The 24,929-nt window shown below is 36.5% G+C and overlaps 1 protein-coding gene across 3 annotated transcripts in view; it reads left to right on the plus strand.

Annotated features, from left to right (window-relative positions):
• Positions 1–5,603: 5,603 nt before the first annotated feature.
• Positions 5,604–24,929, plus strand: part of slc6a8 (solute carrier family 6 member 8) — a 34,000-nt gene continuing 14,674 nt past the window's right edge. Inside the window, exons 1-6 of one of the 3 annotated variants that reach the window (XM_077223268.1) lie at positions 5,604–6,521; positions 17,300–17,431; positions 18,006–18,270; positions 18,809–18,941; positions 22,442–22,576; positions 22,854–22,957. In XM_077223268.1, coding sequence (XP_077079383.1) covers positions 6,230–6,521; positions 17,300–17,431; positions 18,006–18,270; positions 18,809–18,941; positions 22,442–22,576; positions 22,854–22,957 — 1,061 coding nt within the window. In that variant the 5' untranslated portion in view covers positions 5,604–6,229. The remainder of the gene's footprint in view (positions 6,522–17,299; positions 17,432–18,005; positions 18,271–18,808; positions 18,942–22,441; positions 22,577–22,853; positions 22,958–24,929) is intronic. The other 2 variants (XM_077223267.1, XM_077223266.1) reach the window with 2 other exon arrangements.

Here is a 24,929-nt window from a genome sequence, read left to right on the forward strand (position 1 = left end):
AATTAATTTTGATATAATTATTCTTATTATATTTTTAAAGTGTAATTAACATAAAATACATAAAATAAAATTCATTTTTGAGAATTTAGTTGAATAATTGAATAACCGATGACAGACAATGCAGAATACCAGTAAAAGAGATTTATCTGAAAGGGAATAATATTATATGACTTATTTACAGGCATATATTTATACTGCCCATATTCTAATTGAAGATATATCATAATAAAAACACGGTGAAATCAAATTGAACGATTTCACTCAATTAATAGGTTTTAATGAAAGCATATATGTCTGAAATGTACTTCTAATTCATGGAAATATTAAATAATAAACCCTTTAATTATAAAATTACATTTGAAAAATAATAATAATAATAATAATACTAGGGGTGGGGAGTATACTTTTTAATCTTTTAGATCTAATATGGTATAAAAACTTTTATTGCACAAATCTTAAAACATTAATTGTCCACAAATCTCTAATTAACCACAAAAAAACTTAACATAATACAAAGTCATAGATCACTATTTTTCATAGACACAAAATTAGATCAATTAACCTGAAAACTGTTTCAGCTGACTAAATCTCACAAATGTTGATATTCAGATGCCATGACAAAATTAAAAATAACGTAGCCATTCATCAAAAGTGCTGAGATTAAATTTTGTGCCATCTATGGTTTGGAGAAAAATTAAAGTGGGGGTAGGTGTTCATCTTGCCCTGTGGGGCATCTTACCCCATGTTACCCTACTGTACATTTACTTACGTTTACATAGAAACTGAAAAATACAATATTATCGTTTTGACAGCATCTAAACGTACAATGTTGACTTATTGGCACAGCATCTAAAACGTATGAAGAACAACTTTTCAGATGTAGGCCTACAAATAAATTCTTATGAATATTGAAATGGTGGCATTAACATTTTGATTATATTGTATTCAGCTGTTAGGCTAAATCAATGGCACAATGTTTTCTACCGCACTTATTAAATGCAGTTTAGGCTACTCATTTACTTAATATGAAATTATAATGTTACGTTCTGTTCTGTGACTTCTGCTGCCAACTAATTTCGAAGGATTATACAGTAGGCCTATAATGTTAAACAGGACACTTTAAAGCCTTAAAGGGATAGTTCACCCAAAAATGAAAATGCTGTCATTTACTCACCCTCAAGTTTTTCCAAACCTCTATGAGTTCTTTGTTTTGCTAAATGTACAAGATATTGAAGAATATGGGTAACCAAACAATTGATAGACCCCATTGATTTCCATAGTATGAGATTTTTTTTTATATGGAAGTCAATGGGGTCCATCAACTCTTTGGTTACCGACATTCAAAATATCGTCTTTTTTGTACAGTTGAAGAAAGATATTAAAATGTCCCTATTATAGATTTTTGAAAATAACCTTTCATGTAGTGTGTAACATAGCTCTAGTCTAAGCGAAATGAAAACATCCTGCAAAGTTTTAAATCTGAAAGTGCTCTGTAGGCTATAAAGTTATTGTCTTTCAAAAGTAAGAGTGACTTTTTCAAACGAGACATAAGCCGTTGTGTTGTGACATCAAGAAGAAACATTAGCATATTGCCCGCCCACTTATTGCGCGCGCAGACACCAGGGAAAACTTGAACCTCAAACACTGCATCTGATTCCTGTGGATACTGGACAGCATCATGTTAAGAAGACGATGTCCTCTAAAATGTGACTGTAAAGCCAGTTTTTTTTTTTTCCACTGCCCAAGGATAGCATGTGTAGAATCCGTGGTTAAAATTAATCTTTACCACAATACCACAGCAGAATAATCCTAAACTTTTGCTGTGTTCCCTTTATTTTACTGACGACTGCTTCTCAAATCTCAGAGTTCAGTGTAAGATTCACAAACCGCTTGCTCTTGAAAGATGGTGTTCCAAATACTTAGTTTTGAGTTTTATATTGTGTTGATCTCCTGCTAACTGGTTGACTCACATTATTACTGTCTTACTGAAATACTTCTGCTGATCAGTTGTGGGCCACTATTACCTAAAACTGTGTCTATTAATGCAGATTGTCTGTCGTTATCACTACTTTGAGGAAATATTATTAAGCATGGAGCAAGATTTGTTTTACCAACGTTTCAGTCACATTCACGCTAGAGCTCGGCTATTGATTCAGTTTCCACCTGATCACCGCAATAAATTTGAAAAATACTCGGTAAATAAATAAGTACAAGTAAAATAATCGGTTTGTTGATGGACATGCACTTGTTACAGTAATGCTGATGGTGAGGAATTACAGTTGCAACATCTCACAATGTGCCTCAAACTGAGTAGTGTAGCCTATCACCTGAGAAATGTCCTGCTAGAGTCGTCCTTGCGATGGAGGTTCGGGTAGAATAACTAGTTCTTCCAATGTTTTATCATCGGACTCGCGCTCGCATTGATATGGTCAAATCGACGTGATTGTGTTGGAAGCCTCATGACATGCTGAGCTCATGTTGTTATGGCGCAATGGGTGTTTTTGTTTTCGACGCGCGCTGTACACTGTAGAATAAGAGCTGCGGGTACATTACATTACATTTTAAAAGACCCAGTCACTCGAAGATTACCAATTATTTCAGGAAATAAAATACTAGCCATATGCAACTCTAGTATGTGAACATTATTTTTCGATTTCATCATATTGATATTCATACTGGCATTTATTGCCACACTTGATTGGGTTAATGGATTTATCAGAGAGAGAGAGAGAGAAAGTCATCATCATCTGACAGAGCTTCTTTCATAGGCTTTTGTCTGCTTTATTTCTTACTAGCCAGCAGATGGCGCTGTTTAAAACACTCGATCTGCTGTAGGGAAAGCATTATGAGGTTTCATTTTCCTATCCCACAATGACTGACAATGGAACAACTTCTTGTTAGTCATCTGGTTATTTACCTACAACATAGCAGCTAATGAATCAGAAGTCTTGCACATACACAGACAATAGCCCACCTCTGCAGTGCACTGGGGATGCAGTGGAAACAGGCTATTTTTTGTTGGTCAAAGGAAACCAAGGAGGAAAGAGGGAGAAGGAAAAAGCTGCAGATCTTTGTTGCAGAATGCATTTAACCATGGTGAAATGATTCTTAGTTGTAGCTAAAATTGTAACCAAATAAGCAAAATATTAAATAAACAGACAAATATGGGATGGGGTGGGTATTTATAGAATATTATGACTGACAGTTATTTTTCAGTGTGGCCCTTTTACGTTCTTTGGTTAACTATATGAAATAGTTACTCTAAAGTTCTAATATGCATCTTTTAGTGGCAAATAAGGATGCTTTCTAACAGTATTTAATATTAAATATAAATAGAACAAATTTGTCCCTTTAACAGCACCAGAGTGACAAGCTGTTGCACATGGAAAGGAAAAAATTTTGTACAGTTTTTCTAAAAGTGAAGAGGATTCTGAACTGATATTGTGTTTTGTTACAGTACTTAAATAGGACCAAGTATGCCCTTTTACTTAGTCTTCGTTTTGTTTTTTGGGCCCTACTAGGATAGGTTTTCATGCTATTCCAGCTGTGTTGTAACCATAATTAAAGGTGCAGTGAGTGATTTTTAGCGGCATCTAGTGTTGAGGTTACGAATTGCAACCAACAAAAGTTACGGTGGCCGACAGGAAAATGTCATCGTCTGAGACAGCAGAGGGTAGCCAGTTCAGCAATGAGGTTTTTTTACAAGGATAAATTAAGAAATTATGTTTACTTAATTATTCAGTAAAACTGCTCATTATAAGGTAATACAAATATAACGGTTCACTAAGTAAGGTCTTAATACACCACTGAAAACTTCTTTTTCAAGGTAGTGACGAAAGGCGCGCTGTTTATTTGCTGTCGGCTACGGTAGAAACATGACGACACAATATGTCGACCTCCATAGAAGAGGGTGCCCGCGGTTCATTATGCAAGGTCTTTATACTCGCCTATAAACAAAGTTATGGAATCCTATATTGCATTTCTTTCAGTTGATCTTCAGAAATATTACACATTGCACCTTTAAGAGATGGCAACTCGTGATGTTCTACCCAGAGCTGTTCAAGTCCTCAGACTGGGATTTATGCATTTCTTTGTCAACACAACGGTGAAATGAATCTGCAACAGTAATGTGGTACAAGTAAGAGCTCTATTAGTTGTTTACGTTTATTATTATTGTAGTGTTATGCTCTTTAAGACATGAGGTAATTTAACGCCGTCTCTCATGGCGCTTTGCAGACTCTGCTCTGGCTGTATGAGTTTATGTATTTTGAAGGAGGCGTGGCTTTGGAGACGGCGGGATTTGGAGACGGCTTTGGAGAAGGGAGGGTGGGATCACATGCTTTCAAAGCTAGCTTGCTATTGCTAGCCTCTATGAAATTGTCTACCCTGCCTTTAATACATCATAAATGAACATGGATCGCATACAATGTAAGAAACTTCTAATTACTTGTTGTGAATAACAAGTGACCATAGTTTTCATGCTGTAACAATAACTAGTAACTGGTAAAAGAGATAAATCCAAATGATGTCTACATGTCTATATATATATATATGTATGTATGTATATGTATGTATTATCCCTCTTTGCAGCGCATGTCAAATCAATAAAAAATCTGCAGTGATTCATGGAAGTTTGTAATTTTCCAGATGCAGCAACAGGATCTCCTGTGGTCAGACGGAGGATTATGTACTTTGAAATGCAAAAAAAAAAAAAAAAACCCGATGGGTGTACGTGTACTTGATGAATAATAGTCCTCACGGCACTACGTGGCCTGCTGTGCGTATGTTTGGAATGACATACCAATACTGACAGACTGCCCGCATGTGCTAAAAAAATCCCTTCTTACTTCTGCTGATACTGTAGTTATCTTTCTAGTCCTAAAAGACAATCAAAAAAATAATATTAAAATGAAAATATATATTTATTTATTTTAGGATTGAAATTGTATTTGTATTATTTATATAAGCTTTTTTATTTATTTAAGGTTTATGGATAGGCCTACGCATAGTTCATTTGAAATGTAATGGTAAAATAATTCTAAATTAATTTATAATATATTTTTTACAGATTTTTGATGACGGGTAATGTTTTTTTTTTTGCCTCATCCCCCTATTCCAGCCCCGCAAATCTTTTTCTTTATTTAACAGTTTTTGAAAAAAGTTGTTTTTAATTATTGTTTTATATATTTTTTTATCTGTTAGGCCTATCTAATTAGTTTGACAACTCACGTTTTATGTGCTTATTTTGTGTGGTTCTCATTTAGATTTTTTTTAAAGAAAAACTATTTTATATATACATATCTATACTTGGGTATAAGTATTTATACATCACATTTTACTGCCCTTGATTTATACTGCTTACGTTTTTTGAAAATGCGTTGTGTGGCGATCAGACTGCACTGAAAATCTGCCATATCTGATCTCGCGCAGCGCACCAGTGAGCTAGAATCGCACTTGCTGTGTAGTATGCAGTATACAGTGTGTAGTGTGCGGCGTACGTGAGCTCTCCATTCCCTGTTTTCCTTAAGCGGAACAGAGGGGGAGGGATGAGCTTCAAATGACGTTACCGAGCCCGTTAAAACACCGAGCGGCTTCGCGCGGACGCATCAGATAGTCAGTCAGCACGCAGAGGGACAGCAGCAGCCGCACCTCCTGTAGACACCGAATAGCGTCTCATTTATACATTCTGGGTGTTTAATACCGATGAGAACAATGGTCTGAAGAGATTTAAGCGATCAATTCGTGAATGTAATTCCATTACATTCATCTGATCCGCGCGCGCCAAGGGCCGCTTTGGTTTTACCGTCTCCGCCGTCGCCTTCTCTCTGAGAGATTCACGTTCCCATGCGATTCTTCAGACTCACCTTTAAGTGTTTCGTGGATTGTTTTTGAAGGTGCTGTTTTAAAGCGGTGTCTTTTTTCTTTTAAAGTCTACTATTTATTTTACAAACGCGCTTTTTGATAAAAACAAACCAACAAAACCGTTGCCAATTTCGCCGAGAAAAAAAAACATTCGTTAAGAATAACACAGCTGATTTTATTAAATAAAAGGATAAAGGACCAGATTCTGTGCACCTAAAGAGGAACAAAAGGGACATATTGGTGTAAAAAGATAACTGAAACTGACTTAGTCCAAAGACAATAAAATATCAAATATTTATTTTTGACTGCTGAATTAAACCCTTCTCGAGTCTCGTGAGGAGGTTGATTTGCTTTGTTTACACGAGAGATGGAGAAATCCTCTCTGGACGCAGACTGCGCCCTGAACATGGTCCTGGTGGAGGAGAAGAAGGGCCATCTCATTCCCAATGGAAACGCGCATCAAGGCGCCAATGGGACCCTAAACGGGGGACCCGTATCAGCGGCCACTGGAGCCATATCTGCGGTGGAGAAGAGGCAGGGCTACCCTGAGCGAGAGACCTGGACCAGACAGATGGACTTCATCATGTCCTGTGTAGGGTTCGCCGTGGGTCTGGGGAACGTCTGGCGCTTCCCGTACCTGTGCTACAAAAATGGTGGAGGTAAGACTGCAGCACATTCAGATCCTTTTAGATGAGACGTCACTCTTCTGTGACGTCACTTGCACGTTGGAAGACACCTTCTGTGTGTGTGTGTGCCCAGACTCATTCATTCATTCATTCATGCACTCAGTGGCTGTACAAAAATTGCAAATCGGTCTGTCTCTTTTATTAATCTGAATATCATTGTATTAGATACAAAAAATCAAACCAAATGGCATTTATTTAAAAGAAAATTTAGCCTAGCACAAACACACTTCACCAGCAATGTTTTGCTTTTAAAGTTGATTATTTGTTTTTTAATGATAAAGCAATAGATATACTGTAAAAAACGAATACAAAATGTCTTTAAAAATGGCTTGGTTCTGAGAAAAGGTTTAGCATTATTTGTTTTATTCTGTTTAAATACTACTTGGGGGGCCACTAAGTGACCATACAGAATGAATTAAAGTTTAATGACATTTCAAACTATTTTGTTAAATTGTATAAGTTTGTTAATGATAATTATAAAGCTGGTGTGTTTGTCAAATGTGTCTGTACACCAGTTCCCCATTACTTCGTCATAGACAGTAGAAGTGCGCATAGTACGTGGTGGACTGGATTTGTAAGATGATCCAGTTTGGCTTTTTTCTTCTTCTTTTTTCGTCACTTTAGACTAGTGTCTTAAATCAGCACTCATTAATTGCTGCACACTCTGCGTGTACTTGTATTTCAGAGTGGCAAATGCAGCTATAAATGGATATTGAAGGTGAAAATGCTCTATGAATGCAATGCATGAAAGCACAAGTAGAGGTCACACATTTGCAACCATTAGAGGTCACACATGACCTGACAAAAATAGCTTTAAGATCAAATTCAGGGTTTTATCTGGCAAATCTTGGATGAGTCTTACATTTAAGTATATATAGTTGAAAAAGTATTTTATTTTTATGTGTGTGTGTTTGTGTAAACAATTATATAAATAATTTAATTTAGCCTTAGTGCAATTTTAATTTGGCTAACATGTCTTTATTAAACACATTATTAAACACAAAGGTGCCTATGATGCTCAAAATGCTCTCTAGGTAGTCAGCTTATTAGGCTTTGGGACATAGCCGTTGTCTAATAATAATAATAATAATCAGTTATATTTATATAGCGCTTTTCTCTGCACTCAAAGTGCTTTACATATAGAAGGAGGGAATCTCCTCAACCACCACCAATGTGCATCATGATCCACCTGGATGATGCGACGATATTGTGCCAGACCACCACACACACACCACACACCAGCTTATTGGTGGACAGGAGACGGAGTGATGAAGATACTCAGTATATGAGGATGATTTGGGGGCTGTTATAATGAACAAAGGCAAATGTGCAAATTTGGCCAGCATGCCGGGTTAACCCCCTACTCTATTACGAAGGACATCCTGGGATTTGTAATGACCACAGAGAGTCAGGACTTTTGTTTTACGTCTCATCTGAAGGACTGTGCTCTTTGAAACAATAGTGTCCCCATCACTTACTGGGGTTTTAGGACCCACACACACCACAGGTTGAGCGCCCCCTACTGGCCTCACTAACACCTCTTCCAGCAGCAATCTGGTTTTCCCAGGAGGAATCCCATCCAGGTACTGACCAGGCTCAACCCTGCTCAGCTTCAGTGGACATCCAGTATTTGGCTACAGGGTGATCGCTGCTGGCTAATGACGGATTCTAGTAGCATTAGTAGTCATGGTGGGCCTCTCATCATTATCGCCACTGTTCCACCATTGATTCTCTTTTTTGCTCTATGAGTCGTCTTCTGATGGCTATAGAATGTGAAGGCTAAGTCTGCGTAACACTTTAAGATCCCATTAGAAAGAGATCCATTGTGTTTGCCTGAATGACGAAGCTGTGTCCCCAGCGCTCTGGATGCCATCCAGCATTTGCTGAATGAATGGCCATACTTTTTTGTCTTGATGTATGGGGATTAGGAGTGTAACGGTTCAGTTTTTATCACGGTTTTAGGTTCACGTTCGGTATGTGTTATGGGAAAAATAAGAACAAATTATTATTCAAATACAAGCAACAGCACAGCTTTTCAGGTGTCTAACAGTAGTTTTCAGGTACAGAAAATATAATATAATCAAACTTTAGATTTGGGTTCCAAATGGGGATGCAAGTTAACAGGAAGGTATTAGTTGTGTTGTTAAAGCTTATTTCTAATACTGTTGAACTTGACAGTATTTTCTCTTTCGTGGCACTGTTAAAGAAGCCAGAGAAAGCCTGAGTCTCAATTGCTGTAATTGTTGTATGCAACGGTGTGACTCATTGGCTAAAAAAGAAAGCGAAACACAAAATAAATACTGTAAAGAGTTGTGTTTGTAGTGTGTTGAAACTCACGGTTGTGGTAAGGGTGTGACTTTTCCGAAGCATGCTCAAAGCGGTTGACCAATCACAACACACTGGTCCAGCCGACCAATCCGAGTACATTGCGCTTTTCAGAAGGAGGGGCTTCATGGAGACAGGAACTAAACAGAGTGATACTGACAGACTGGGAAGAGAGTGCTGCAAAAATGTAAAATATGTGAAAAATAATGTTTTTTGAACATTCAAGCATGAAAACCTATTCTAGTATATCCTAAAAACAAAATCAAGACTTTGTAAAAGAGCATAATATTTCCTCTTTAATGAAAATTTACATTTATTAAAGATGAGGTCGTGGATCATTTGCACATCATTAGCCTCATTGTCGAATCCTGATTACATTACAGTACACATATAGTTGCAAATCACTTTACAGAATAACTTGCTTAATAGCCAGATCCTCGCTAGATCTTAATTAGAGAGAATGATGAGAAATGACAAACAGAATGAATATAATGCTAATCTGGATAGTCTCCTGCTATCCTTGGGAAAATTCCAATATGGTCCTATTTACATATATACACTTAAAAACATCTAGTCAAGATGTATAACGTTACGCTGAATATGCGAACTGTAACAGTGTTCATGTCTAAAAGCAGTGTTTGTCTTTGGCACTGCCCTGAATACCTGTTGTGAGCGAAATGTCAAGACTAGGTCAATGTTGTGTTAGCACTTGGGTTGCAATTCTATTTGGTCTTGACGGATAACTTGATTTCATTGTCTTCTGGTTATTTAGATAGAGAAGATGTCAGTGTGTTTTGGATCTGAAATCTCCACCACCTGTGGTAAAGGGGAAAGGTGATGGAAACCGACTGCTGGGAACATTTCACAAAGACCATCAATTCTTCCTAAAACAATAAGTGATTCAAATAAGACGTGCGAGCTTGAGAAATATGAGATGCATGAGTGGCTAGTGAGAACTGGCTGACTCTAAGAGCGCTTCATGCTGAAATACTTTCTTTACCCCCAACAAGGATCTCTAAGGTAACAGAATTACAGTGTCCTGGTACAGGTCTCCAAACACAATGTGTCGTCTTTGTCTGTAAAACTGACAGGATCTTGAATTGTTACGCCAAATCAAATCAGACCTTTCAAAGACCTAAAAGGTCCTGCTGGCAAAAGGAGAGTAAATACGGATCATGTCACACATTCTTTTACTCAGTGTTCACAGGTTGAGTCTGTGAGATACTTGTGATATTTACTTTCCTCACTCTCAGAAGACAAATTTAGCCACAGGTCAAATTCAAAGCCATGGGATCTTTTTAACTTTGTTCTTTCGTAAAAAAACAATTAGCTCACCCAAAAATAAAAATGATTGTTATTAACCTGTATCACTGGAAGGAGATGTCCAAGTTTCTCTTTTTCATACAATGAAAGTGAATGGTGACCACGACCCGGCAAGACTTTTAAGGCCAGATTTCCATATATAATGACTTGTATTTCAGTCTGTTCCTCACAAAAAAAAATATGGTAACACTTTACAATATGTTCATTAGTTAACTACTTTAGTTAACATGACCTAAGAATGAACAATGCTTCTACAGCATTTATTAATCTTAGTTAATTTCAACATTTTCTAATACATTATTAAAATCAAATGTTGCATTTGTTAGTTAATGCACTGGGAACAAACAATGAACAGCTGGATTTTTATTAACTAATGTTAACAAAGATTAATAAATATTGTAACAAATGTATTTCTCATTGTTAGGTAATCTTAGTTAATGCATTAACTAATGTTAGGCAAATGGAAAGTGTTACCAAAAAATATGTATATATGACTTTGGAAGACTTGAAACAGAGTGCATGAGTTTTATTTACTACTTTTATGATGCCTTTATGAATTTGTATGCACTTTATCTTTGAGATCTACTTTTATTGGAATAAATCAACTTTGACATTCTACTTTACGCCCCTTTTTGTGCTCCATGCAAGATAGTGCTTTTTTAAGTTTAAGTAATTTAATTATGTGCTTTTGACATTTTTATTTCTTTTTAAATATTTCTCATTTATCTGTAATTTATTTTGATTTCAGTTTTAGTCATTTTAGTGCTTCAACTTATTATATTTCAATTAGTTGCCAACATGACATTTTACTTTTTTAATCTAATATTTATATTTAATTTTATCTCAGCTTTATTTCCATTAAGGAAAATGCTTTATTTTTAGAATAAGAATAAGAACACTGATGCAAGAAACAAAGTCATACAGATTCGGAAGGACTTAAGGATGTGTAAATAGTACATTTTCCTTGTTGGGTGAACACTTTATTTAATATATCGGATTAATTGCTAAAGCCTCAAGGACAGTGTTTCACTGCGTCCCTCCATAACTTCAGTTGTTTGTATCTAGAGACTTTGCAGTTTTGATAAAGTGTTGCTAATCCGTTTCTAGCCAAATCACTCGTGAGCTAATTTATTTCCCTCAGACCTCACAGGAGATTTCTCCGCACCTGTAGTGAAGGTCTGCTAATTTTCCTAATTCCCTGTAGAGAACTCAGATTATATTAAAACAGTCTAAAGTTCTTGATGTGAACCACTTAAAGTTAAGAGACCCCATGTTGTGTTAATCTGTAGGTCAAAATCTCTTATACTTGTGAATGTTTGCAGTTTGTTACCGTAACAATTTAAGATTGTTATTTGATAGCAAACAGCCTCATACTGTACTGCAAGATTTTATAGTAGAGGTCATAGGTCACATTATCTGCCTTATCTGTTTCCTTATATTCCTTATATATATATGCTCTGTTGGTAGTTCAGCGAGCTGCTCACTCTTCTATCTGTGCTGCTATCTAAGGTCACAAATCTTTCATTGAGCTGTTCAGATTGACACTGTGGTGTACATGTGAGATGAAGACACAGTCCAGTCTTTCTGTTGCCAGGTTACAGCATTATGTAGCGGTGTATCAGAGTTAAGAGAGGCCAAGCTGAACAGAATGGTGGCCACATAGTAGATTTATGATCTCTGCAGTAAAGCCCTCTTCCTGTCTTTGGCTGCTGGGTCTGTAATACGGTATCACAGCCATTCTAAAATCTCCTCGATCTGACAGTCTTTAATAACAATCTGGCATTGTGATTGGGCTTCAGCACACAAACAAAGCAGATAGTTTTATCTTCCTGGTATTTAAAAAAAGAATTGAGGAAATGTCATGTTTTAAGAAACATGACACCGAATTTTGTGTATATACATTGCATTAGATTTGACTTGCTTTCCATTTATATATATATATATATATATATATATATATATATATATATATATATATATATATATATATATACTGTGTATATATATATATATATATATATATATATATATATATATATATATATATATTAGGGATGTGAATCGTCACTGGTCTCACGATTCAAGGACCATTTAGAACAAACCCTAGTAAATGCTAAAAGCTCATGAAACTGTCAAGTGTACTTAAGTTCCAATAACGCTCACACACTCAAGCTCATGCTGTAAATTTTAAAATAGTGGGTGCATTTTTTATTACTCGCTTTTGTGTTTCGCCCCCCTCCGCCATTTTATGCTAGCTCGAGTAGCGCGTATATGATGAATGACATCAGAGAAATATCAGTAGGCTATAATCGATTATGGTCTATGACTTTATCGATGCAGAATCGACCATGTCACAACAATTTTAAAATGCATCGGTAATATTCATACATATATATGTTTAAGATATAGATTCTAATATATAAAAATGTCATGTTATTCAGCTGCAGCAATATCTGGATGCCTTTGTCCATAAAAGGGTTTTTCTGTAAGATCATAAGTTTTATTACTCCTGTGAATCTCACTTATGAACTCTCTGTGCGAGGGCGCCCTCTGGCTACGAGTATGAATGAAACATAAATTACACGTGAGCATTATGGAACATATCTCACATTCACCCTATTTATTGGTTTATTTATGTGTCAGAATCATATGTGATGATTATCGCCATATCCCTAATTAATTATTTTTTTATATCACGATGATCATCAATACCAGTAAAACTTTGGCAAAATGTAATTTCCAACATTTCCAAGCCTACAAAGTGGATTAGTTTCAAATTTCTATACTGCAAATGACACTTAAACATGCGCATTGTTTCAATGTGTCTTTCTCAATGGTTAGGCATGAGAAGGCCAGTGATGTCAGCACAGCAGGACATGTTGGCGTCTTGCCTGACTGACATCAGTTCCTCGCTCCACATGGACGGGTGATTAAGAAGAGCGTCTGTTAATCTTTTAATCCCCTTTTTGTGACTGGGGCCTAACCGTAGGTGCTTTAGGGTTCAGCCACTGTGTATTAGATTCTCCGTAAATTCATCTTCATGTAATATCAATATGCTGAAAATGTTGTTGTTGCGCTCAGTAGTTTTAATAGTCTAGTTACAATATTCTTGTTTTGGAGCATTTATTAGGGATTCTTGCTGAAAACCATCACTAATGCTATTACTAACATTTAGGGATTTGAATAAACTTTGAATAAAGTATGAAACCTTAAGTATGAAGCATACATTTTCATCTTTTTGCACAAAAATTTGCATAAGGAAATGATTAATACCTCAAATCATGCAAAACTACGTACATTTTCCCCCAAACATGAGCCAAACCTTGTATATTTTTATTATTCTACAACAAGTATGATCATGACAGATTGTGAAATCGTTGTTGTGAAATCTTAAACTGGGTGATAAAAACCATAAAAAATGGTTTGAGTTTCAGGGCTGAGAAAGAATATTATATTATAACATTGCTAACATTGTTCTACATTACAAAGAAATACTAAATCATAATAATGAGCCTTTAAAATATAAATTAAGTTTTCAAGCGCACTCATAAAGCTTGTATAACTTCTATAACTTGTTTGTTAATGGCACAATGTTTCCAAGTCTCCTGGTTTCCATATCAGCTCTGTTTGATCTGACAGAGTCAGTCTGTGCTGAATTTGAATGCTTCTCACTAGATCTCGAATGCTTTCTCACTGGATCTCAGCTCTGTTATGTAATGTTGTTGCGTGATCGAGATCACACCGCTCTCTCTAATATTTGTCCGATCTGATAAACTGTCTGCGCTGCTCAAACGAGAAATTTTCGTTTTGTTTTGTCTTTCGTTTTGTTTGCAGTTTGATTTTTTTCATATGCAACAGAAATGGCAGCTACAGTAACTCTATATAGATCAGTGGGCAGCCCTAAAAAATTTATAAGTAACATGAAGATTGATCTTATCAGAGAACACTTGATTCTCAAGTTTTCCTATTGTCAGTATGTAGGTGCAAGTGAGAGTCTATACCAAAAAGCCAAAAAGGGACTAAAATTAATAATGCACTTATTAATCAAACATACTACATTTCTAGAATAGTGCTTTTCTTATTTGAATGCTTGTGGTTATAGCTAGCCGACAATAAATACTGATGCTGGAGACAAGTTGATTTTCACCTGGTAATACATGCAAACAATATCATTGGCTTCTGAGTGGAGTGAGCCATATGTGTTGACAGTGTCCATATCCATCTGTTCTGTAAGGGGGAGGTGTGGGAATCTATATTTATAGCCTCCCCTCATTACCCAAGAATCCAATCAGTTCTGCCTGTGTTTTAAGGGCTGCTTGTTAGAAAGGAGTGAAAGCGTTTCCCGGGTGTGCTTTACAGGAAGATTGCGAACGTCTCAGCGGGGCTTCACATGGCAATTTTGCTAACTGGCAAACAGGTTTCAGCACCGTTGCGATCGCTAATTCTCAATGCATTTTTAGCCCATCCAGAATAGAAAGCTTAACATATTTTCTCCACACCTGAGGTGGCTGTCTAGTCGTGACCTAGTGGAGGTTAAGTTAGGGACAATGTACTGTCAGTGTTCAGTCATTATCGCAAAATACTCCGGCAGGGTTTATTTTGTGATAGCGAGCAGCTGACTGAATATTATTCAGAATTATTACACCGTAAAAACCAAAAATTATATCATCAGTAAGTTATGACAACAAGTGTTTTTACATAGCGTCAACTCATCAAAATAAATTACACAATATTCAACTTTTTTCTAAGTTATGCAAGATTCAACTAATTTTTAAGTTAGTTTAATATAATTTAAGTTTAAATGACTTAAACGTTCAAGTTAATTGTGCTTAAAAATTTAAAGCAGCAACTTTTTTTAAAGTGTGTGTGGCTGCTCAGCAAATAAATAATTGGACATGAAATGTTATAATTTATTAGCTTTTATTATTTTTATTAGCTTTTTATTATTTAAAAATTTATTTAGGTCCCTCTCATTCCCCGCCCCATCCATCATCTCCCATGTTTCCTCTCCATCATGCACATCTCTGTTGGTGGCGTTGTTTGTGAAAATGTACATATGTAAATTTTCGTCTATACTAACTATCATCGCTTGGATTACAACATCACACGCCTGCACGTTGAATGTGATTTTCTCCAATGATGGGGAGGAGGGGGCGGGATGTGAGAGGACGAATTACGCTACAGCACTTTTATTATTGTGCTGATTGGCTATAGCTGAGCGGACAGTGTCAATCAATGTATTGGAGAAAACAGCAACCATAAATGTACAGAAACAAAGTTTATGGTAAATTCGTTATGAAGAAAGAAGAAATGAATAAGCCCCCCCAAAAAAAACATGGTTCGTGATTTTTATTCAACAAGACTTAGCAAAAAAAAAAAGCCCAAAGTCACGTATCATAAGCAGACTTGGCGACTCTGATCACAATCTCAAAAGTTTGGGGTCAATAAGATAACTTTTTTTTTTTTTTAAGGAAATTAATACTTTTAATCAGCAAGGATGCGTGGGGGGGTTCATGATTGATTGTTGATTAGTGACGCACCAAGTAATACCGACATCAGTTCTAAATAATAACAAAAACAATTCACACATTCTAAACATGAGATCTCAAGCAGAAAATGCTACATCAAAATGGCAATTATCAGTTAGTGTTACATTTTGGGAAGATGTCAATCCCAATGTGGGATTATTTACCACTGTGAACCTCTGGTGTACCTACTTCCTCTTGAACGAAATCAGTAGTCACCATTAGGAATGGAACCCTTTATCTTATGCACTGGAAGAGAAAGAGCTGAAAAGATTCCTCACTTTTCTGAGAGCATTATATTGAGCACACGCTGATACAGAGTCAGGTGCTCTATGCGCACGACGTCAGCCACTGCAGTACGCGCAAGACTGTGTGTGTGTGTGAGTCACGCTTGTTTTATTCCGCAGTAGCTGTGTACGTGTCCACGCATTGACCCGCAGTCACATTCTCATGCATCATCCGCTCACGGGGCATTGCCATGGTGTTCTCTTTTGTTTGCAAATCAACCCGACACTAGCCCACATATGCATATTTTCCTTTTTTTCACAGAGGAATAGACTCACATAGCAGCTGCGGTCTGGAGATCTGTGCAGCACATTGTGTTCGGTGCTTCCTTCTGTAGGCAGTTCATCAAAAGGCTTCTTTCTGAGTCACAAGTCCAACGAAAGCTGTTGTTTTCCTGAATGGAAGCCGGGCAGTGCTCCCAAATAAACCCCTTCATTCATATCAGTGTTTTTAAATTAGCAACAGGGGTTGTTGTTATTATATTGTTTTAGATTATTTGGCTTGCATTAGTTCTAAATTGGCCGTGTAGCAGCTAGCCTGCAGAGCTAGCATTATGTAAGCATGTCACTTTGTATAGCGGCGTTCCACTCTGCCTTTTTTTTCCATCGTATCCTTTTTTTTTTTATCTCTGTCTGTCACGCATACATCCTCCCCTGCAGTCACTTCGCCGATGACGGCAGGTGACGTCATCAAGACTTTCATTGAGCATGCCAGCTCTGTTTTCAGTGGATAATCTGCATCACACCGGCGACCAACCCCCTCACTAAGCCGCTACTGTGGCTGTCAATCTCAGATCAGTCGAGCGAAGGTTTATTGCTGCCGACGCGTCAGCGTGCTGCCGCACAGACCGCGTGATGAATGCTAATGCTGCAAGGAGCAGTCAAATCCAAACTGACGTGTCAACATGTGAAGGTGTTGTGCACAAATAGCAGATAATTCCCTCAGTTAAAATCCTCACCTGTTTTGTAATACTTCAAAGATGTGTAAAATGCAATCTTGCATTGTTTTTTGGGGGGTTATTTGGCATTATATGCATCATGAGACCTCCGTTTATGTTTCTTGGTATTATTTTATTGGACATTGCATTGCATTTCATATCAAGTGCTTGACCTTCAAATCGAGCCTTTAGTACACATGTCTTGTCTTATTGTGAATGATTTGTAAGTGCATGTTATTCAAACAATTATTCCCATTCTTGCATCAAAATGCAATAACTTTGCATAGGTTGTGAATGTCATTCCATGTTGTCTTTAACATCACTCTCTGTCATTCTCTATTGCTGTGTGTTCACAGGAGTGTTCCTCATTCCCTATGTGTTGTTCATATTTCTGGGAGGCATTCCGATATTCTTCCTGGAGATTGCGCTGGGTCAGTTTATGAAAGCTGGAAGCATCAATGTGTGGAACATTGCCCCTCTTTTTAAAGGTTTGCTCTACATCTTTATGCATTACCTTACTTTTTTAGTTATGTTTTTTTTTAGGTTATTCCTTAAAACATCGCACATGCATTATTTATTTAATTTTAATTTTATAATACAGTATATATTATCATTTGAATCCTATTATTATATTATATTAAAAATTAAAATAGAACACATTAAAAGTAGAACTATGAAAAGTAAAACTATTTTATGTGTAGTAGTATTTTGTATTTAATAATGCATAAATGATAATTTATACAAAAATATTATATATAATACAATATTTTATATTTATATGTATAATATTATAATATCGTATCGCCTAATATCATAATATCTAACTTTATATTCTGATCTATTTCAAAATTATATACATAGGCTATATACATCACGAAAAGGGTAAAAATACCATTCTGTAGTTGAAATCAAATTTGACTCTATTTAGTGTCTGAATTCATGATTCATCAGTACATGTTATATAAGGAATACTGTTCACCTGAAGGGGTTTATTTTTAACTGATTCAAGTTAAATGCATTGCGACTGCTGTTTCATGCTGTTTTTTTACTGGTTTGTTTTAGGACTTGGCTTTGCCTCCATGGTCATTGTGTTCTTCTGTAACACGTACTACATCATGGTACTTGCCTGGGGTTTCTACTATTTAATAAAGTCCTTCAATTCCACGCTGCCCTGGTCCACCTGCGACAACCCATGGAACTCAGAGAACTGCATTGAGATCTTCCGCCACTCCGACTGCCACAACGGCACCATTGGCAACTCCACATTTGGCAACATGACGTGCGAAGAGCTTGCTAATGGGCGTTCCCCTATTATTGAATTTTGGGAGTGAGTGATAGTTTTTTAAGCCATTCATTTCTCTCTGCAATATTTGAAATGCCTTTGATATAAGAACCACTCTTTACAAGATTTATATGTTTGTGTTGTTAAAATTGAACTTGCTTTTATTACTTGGACATGTTGATTTAGTGTTAATTAATCCCACATGTCAGAGCCGGTTAAACACATAATTCGGCCACTGCCTATAATGAACCTGTGGCATTACATTTGGTCACGTGGTGCTGCCTGTACAATCTGGATCTGTGTATGAGGTTTATGAATCTACAGGCTTTTCATAATGTCTATGCAAGGTGAAATCTCAGATTTGGAAGGACATCTGTTCACAGAGCACATGGATTGACCGTTCAAAACGGCTCATGATTAGTTTTCATGTCATCAGGGACAGTAGACTATACCTCTGGAAAGTCATCACTTTCAAGCTTCATATGAGTTAGGTAGTTATAATTTAAAATAAAACCTGCAATGAAGCAAAACTTTGTGAGTTCTACACAGTGCTTTCATTCATGAATGTTTATCTCCATTTCAGGAACAAGGTTCTGAACATCTCGGATGGGTTGGACCAGCCAGGCGTCATAAACTGGGAAATGGTGCTGTGTCTTATGGCCGTGTGGGTGATGGTTTACTTCTGTGTGTGGAAGGGGGTGAAGTCAACAGGAAAGGTGAGGACACTCTTTCTGTCTATCTTTCTTTCTTTAGTGCTTCTCATTACATGTGTGAACCTTGAAGACAGGTAAAAGCAGTCACATGGACAGCAGAGAATCAAATACCTGCACTGCATCTTAAGCTTGGTTACATAACAGTCAGAGCTCGTTGTTTACTTGTATTAGGGAAGCTACTAGCCACTAGTTAAACTACAGTCAAGCTACTTTTTGGGAAAATTGCTTGCTACATTACAAGTTACTAACAATAACTAGCTAACTGTTTTGTAAAGAGATGATACATTTTTAAATACACACTACCATTCAAAAGTTTTGGGTCAGTTATGTTTTGTTTTTGAAAGAAATTAATGCTTTTATTCATCAAGCACGCATTAAATAGATCAAAACTGACAATAAAGACATTTATAATGTTACGAAATATTTCTGTTTCAAACAAATGCTGTTCTCTTTTACTTTCTATTTTTCTATTCATCAAGGAATCCTGAAAACAAAGTATCACAGTTTCCGCAAAAATATTAATATAAGAAATGTTCCTTGAGCAGCAAATCAGCATATTAGAATGATTTCTGAAGGATCACGTGACACTGAAAACTGTAATTCAGCTTTGCATCACACAAATGAATTACATTTTAAAATATATTAAAATAGAAAACAGTTATTTTAAAATTGTAATAATATTTCACAATATCACTGTTTTTTGATCACTGATTGAAAAAAATACATCAAATGACATCAAATATTTAAAAAAATATATAAATTCCAAACAAACCAATTCACTAGAATGAATTGGACTTTCAAACGCTACAGTAATTGTTTCTTACTTTCTCTGTGCCACTGTGCTCACTAACAACTCACTATGTTTTGGAACAGAGCATATATTCCTAGTAATTTCAGTGCAATTCAAACAGCCAGTTGAAACCAACATTTTTATCTTATCTGAATCTTTAATTAACTTTAATTCACTCTGCAGGTCATTTCATATGTTTATATGTAATCTTACCGTGTTGTTATGCCTCACATAAATTGATAAAAACATGATGTCAAAAGACTGCATCTTATGCATCTTATTTCATTTCGCTTGTTTAGCTCAAGTGCAATGTGACTTTCTTTTGTAACCTTGATAGGCATAGCTCCACCCACTGCTGCTTTGTCACAGTAGCGTTGAAGTGAGGCAGAAAGGTAGCCATAGCAACATTATTTGCTACGGGGGTGTGGCGGGAAATATTACAAAGTGCCTTGTCAGGGAGACACTCTGAGATTGGTCGGTCACGAGCCGGTGTCTGCAGTGGGACGTGATAAGGTGCTCGTACAAATGGCCAACAGCCATATTCTCTCTCTGGGAGGCGGGATCATATGAGCCCTTACTAATATAATAACTTCATTTTATTCCTACTGCGTATTGCTGTGTAGAAGGTCATTCTCGTTTTACAACATACCTCCGCTGTGTTGCTCCTGTGTGCGCTCAAAGCAGGGTTTAATGTTTCTAGTAAAACAGTTAAGGAAGGTAAATAATGGAATTTATGTTATCTAAACTTGTTTATTTAGTTAAATATTTAGCTGCCAAATTCATAGTTTTTCATTGATGCAGAAGCGTTGAGTCAAGCTCATTCAGAGGACTGACGCGCGCGCACACACACACACACACACACACACACACACACACACACACACACACACACACACACACACACACACACACACACACACACACACACACACACACACACACTATAAGCCAGTGTTACAGTGAGCTAATTGGCTATTTCAGAATCTGATTATTTATTACGGGACACAAATACTAAGCGGCAGATTACCCCAGATTCACTGGCCTCATGGGAGTTAGACCCAAGTTTGTTTACTGACAGCATTTTTAGTTCAGGTCTATTTCTGCATATTTATAGACACTTGAAGCGGCATGGAGTGAATCTTAAAGTCTGAGCTGGTAACTGATTTTTGGTTGAAGTGTTTGATTTAAACGGCTGTGCATCAGACAGCTATCTGTTATTAAAATAAAAAAATGTATAGTCCTGCAGTATTTATCAACCCTAATCTTTTGAATGGTATTGTACAGTATTTAAAGTATTTAAGTATTTAAAATAACTTTAATAATTAATTTGAATATATTTTTCAATGTAATTTATTCCTATGATGGCAAAGCTGAATTTTGACCAATTATTACTCCAGACATCAGTGTTACATGATCCTTTATAAATAATCGTAATAGGCTGATTCAATCATTATTGATCAATGCGTATAAGAGGTAATTGAGGCATTTTTCATTTATATGTCAGGATTCCTTATTGTTCTTGTCAGGACTATTAGAGATGACATGGTGCTCTGGACTGTGGACAGACAAAGATGTCAGAATGACATGGAGAATTCAAAAAGCACTTACTATCCACAGCGCATCATGAACAGTGATCGTGTTTTTGTCGTAACTGGGCAGCATTGTACTTTTTGAGTTGAGCTCGCCTTCCTGAGGGAATTTAGGAGAGAGTTTTGAAAGAACAATTGAAGTTTGTGAAGAGCTGGGGCTGAGCGGAGTGCTTTAATGTGGTGGGCTTGATCTAGAATGGCTGGCCTACTTTTATGTGTCTATGTGGAGCAATTACTGAAGACTTCCAGTCTCATAAGACCATACTGTGAGCCAAGTCCATAAACCAGCAACACCTGGAATGAGCAGGTCTCATTTAAATGCTCCCTGATAACAATCCGTCTCATATTGTCAGAGTTCAAAGTTCACACCATTTGGACCCAGCCACTGAGTCAATAAACCTTTCCTTGCTAAAAAAAAAAAAAATTCAGCAATGATCTGATAACAGAAGGCAGTGAGACGTGCGGTACATGCTTCTCAGCTTTATTCACATGACAGAATGCTCAGCATGTGACTAACACTGTCCTCGCTGAGACCTTAGAGAGATAAAGAGTATTTTAGGGATGCAATGCAGCAAATTCCCTGATATAATTCTATAGATAATATTGGCTTAAACTAGATTATGTCAATCAGTCTAGCAAATGCTCTTAAATGCACGTAAATGACTGCCAAAATCACTAGCAAACAAGGACGTTTATTGAAATAACATTGTCAAAAACTTGATTTTTACATTTAATGAAGAAAATATTGTGTAAGTGAATAAATATATAATATGAGTGGTGTTTTCTCATGCAACACCATTCTAGCATGTTGTGGGTGGTTTTCAGGACGTTGCAAGGTCATTGCAAGGGTGTTTTGATAATTCTAATATTTTCGAGAAATAGTTGCATATCTCCGCTCAACAAACACGACTTGAGGGTCACGGCTGTTCCACATGCGATGCAGGATGAGTTTGTGGCAAAGTTTAATGCTTATGCTTCAAATAGCTTACTAAAATATTAGCAATATTACAGTAATAGTAATAGCCTTAGCAAATGCAAATAGTAATTTAATAAGCTAAGCAGCAAGTTATACGCAATGAAAACAGTTAAAATGACTGTGTGTCTTTATTTTTTGTTTTTCACAGATTGTGTATGTTACTGCCACGTTCCCATATGTGGTCCTGATTATTCTCCTGGTGAGGGGCGTTACTCTTCCTGGAGCTTATGATGGGATCTTGTACTATGTCAAACCTGATTGGTCTAAGCTAGGAGAGGCACAGGTGAGACTTTTAGTTTTCTCCTTTAGCTTTATACCTCTCTTTGGATGAAATCATCTGCTTTTACCCAAATGAATAAATGTAAATGTAATTCAATACGCTTCACTTTCTTACTTTTCTCCCTCTACTAGGTCCTGATACACAATATTTTAATTCTGTTTCTAAGCATTTTTAAACTTGACTTTTATGTTTCTCTCCAGAGTACCTGGAGTCACTTTGAGCTCATATTCAGAGGTGGAACTGTTTGTCTGACTGCCGTTACTCTTTCTGTCTCTCTAAGGTCTGGATCGATGCCGGCACTCAAATCTTTTTCTCCTACGCTATCGGGCTCGGAGCTCTCACCGCATTGGGCAGCTATAACAGATTCAACAATGACTGCTATAAGTAAGCCTCCATCACAGCCTTGAAGAGACAATGACACGTTTTGTTATGCCGCCTTGCGATCTTTCTGAACCAGTGTTTTCTTTTCGAAAGACGTTGTGTCTAGTGCGTTCACCCAATCAGTGAGCCTTGACCTTGTGCTATAAGAAGCTGGATTGTGTGGCTTGCAAAGAGCAAACAGCCTCTCACTTTCAGGGCTCGAATTTCGCTGTGGGATTGCGGGTATTGCGCATCATTTTAATCATTCCCGAAGGTAGTGCGTTTATAACGCGGGAAATTCCCGCAAACATTCATTCAATCTAGCATGCCTATGAGTAAATTTAACCTAACAGATTATAAGATCAAAGCAGTCATTTTAAAACTTTCTGCGAGACGCAATTTCACAAACAGCGTGAGTGATTCTGCCAATGCCGTGTCTACTCTGTCTCTTAAAATAGGTTGCACAAGGCAAGCCAATCGCGCTGCACTGCAGGCGGTGATTCTAGACTCACGCGTTTCAGGACTCGGGACATTTGATGGAAATGTCACTTGCACAATCGGGCCATTGCATCGTCACTAATGTTTATAATTTGTGCGTCTTTTTAAGTCTTACCTATTTAAACATTCAAGCGATTTTAAACCGCATAACAAACAGCTCGTGAGTAACAAAACTGAGTTATTTTTCGCGAATTATAGCGCTTTAACGGTCAAAAGCACACAACATTGTCTAAATTCCGGTCTTGGGCAGTATCCTCTCAAACACAATCGGTTATGTCTTAAAAAAATAATACAAAAAGAAAATGCATGTGAAACTATAATGAAAACAGTATGGGCCGTTTACATTACGTCTCTTGCGCGCTCATCTTTTGCTGAAACGTCTTCGTCTTCATGGAGAACGTGGCTCATGATTGCTTAGCAACAGGGAGCCCTTTTTAAAAGAGGAGAAAGTGGCGCGGACTGCGCTTTACACGCAACATGTGAACGTGGATCCGTGCACTAGCTCTTAAAGTGAGAGTAGCCTAAAATGTGTCTGTCATTGTTGTATATAAAACAACAAAAGATAGCATTAATTGTAAGGAATCAGGATTAATAGCCTATGTATTCGAATTGTATAGGACTAAAAGACTATTCCGTGTTATTTTACATTTGATTATTTTTTTCCGTTTCTGTAGTATTTCTTAATAGTGTTAGACCTAAACTTTTCTCTTTATTTCATGTATTTATTTGTGCTACTTTTTTCAATTTAATTCAAAGATTGAAATCAAGCTACAAAAAATGACCCTATTGTAAAAAAAAACAAATACAATGAGTGAGCAAAACATTTAGCTAAACATATTTTTTAAAATTTGTCTTTAAAAAATCCCCCCCATAAGAATGACCTAAAGGGGGATTTCCCCCCTATTTTCCAAAACCAAATTCAGGCCATGCACTTTAATAGATCTCAAATTTCCAGATGCACTGAATCAGCAGTTCTTTGCTTTGACTTTAATGTACAAAGCACTTTGGCAGGATATATATATATGGATATATATATATGGATTAAAAATCTGCGATTTCTTTTTTTAATCCTGAAAATTCAATAAAAAATATTGAACAAATAAAATGTGTTGGTAAGAATTGGAATTTATTTTGATGAAGATTCTGAACTATTTTTGAGTCATTATTCAAATAAGAAAAATTAGACTAATCAAATAGGCTACTGTGAAGTTTTGTAAACTAAAGTGTTCAAAAATGTGTTCCTGAATTTGTGTTCAATTAGAAGGGAACGTTATTAGTAAACTACAAAATTATTTTTTTATTTTTAAGTATGAAATAATTAATTTCATATTAGTAATAAATTAGTGCATGTAACCACAGTTATGATATTTTTTATGTACCAATTCAAGGTTCTGTGCATTTAAAGTACATGATGTCTATGAAATCATGTTATTTAATGCAGTATACTCTTTAATGTATAACTATGAGAAGATATAATTGATAGTAAGGTGGCATTATT

The sequence above is a fragment of the Siphateles boraxobius genome, unplaced genomic scaffold (assembly GCF_051911475.1).
Source record: "Siphateles boraxobius isolate OS27281-9 unplaced genomic scaffold, OSU_SipBor_1 9, whole genome shotgun sequence".
Classification (NCBI taxonomy): domain Eukaryota; kingdom Metazoa; phylum Chordata; class Actinopteri; order Cypriniformes; family Leuciscidae; genus Siphateles; species Siphateles boraxobius.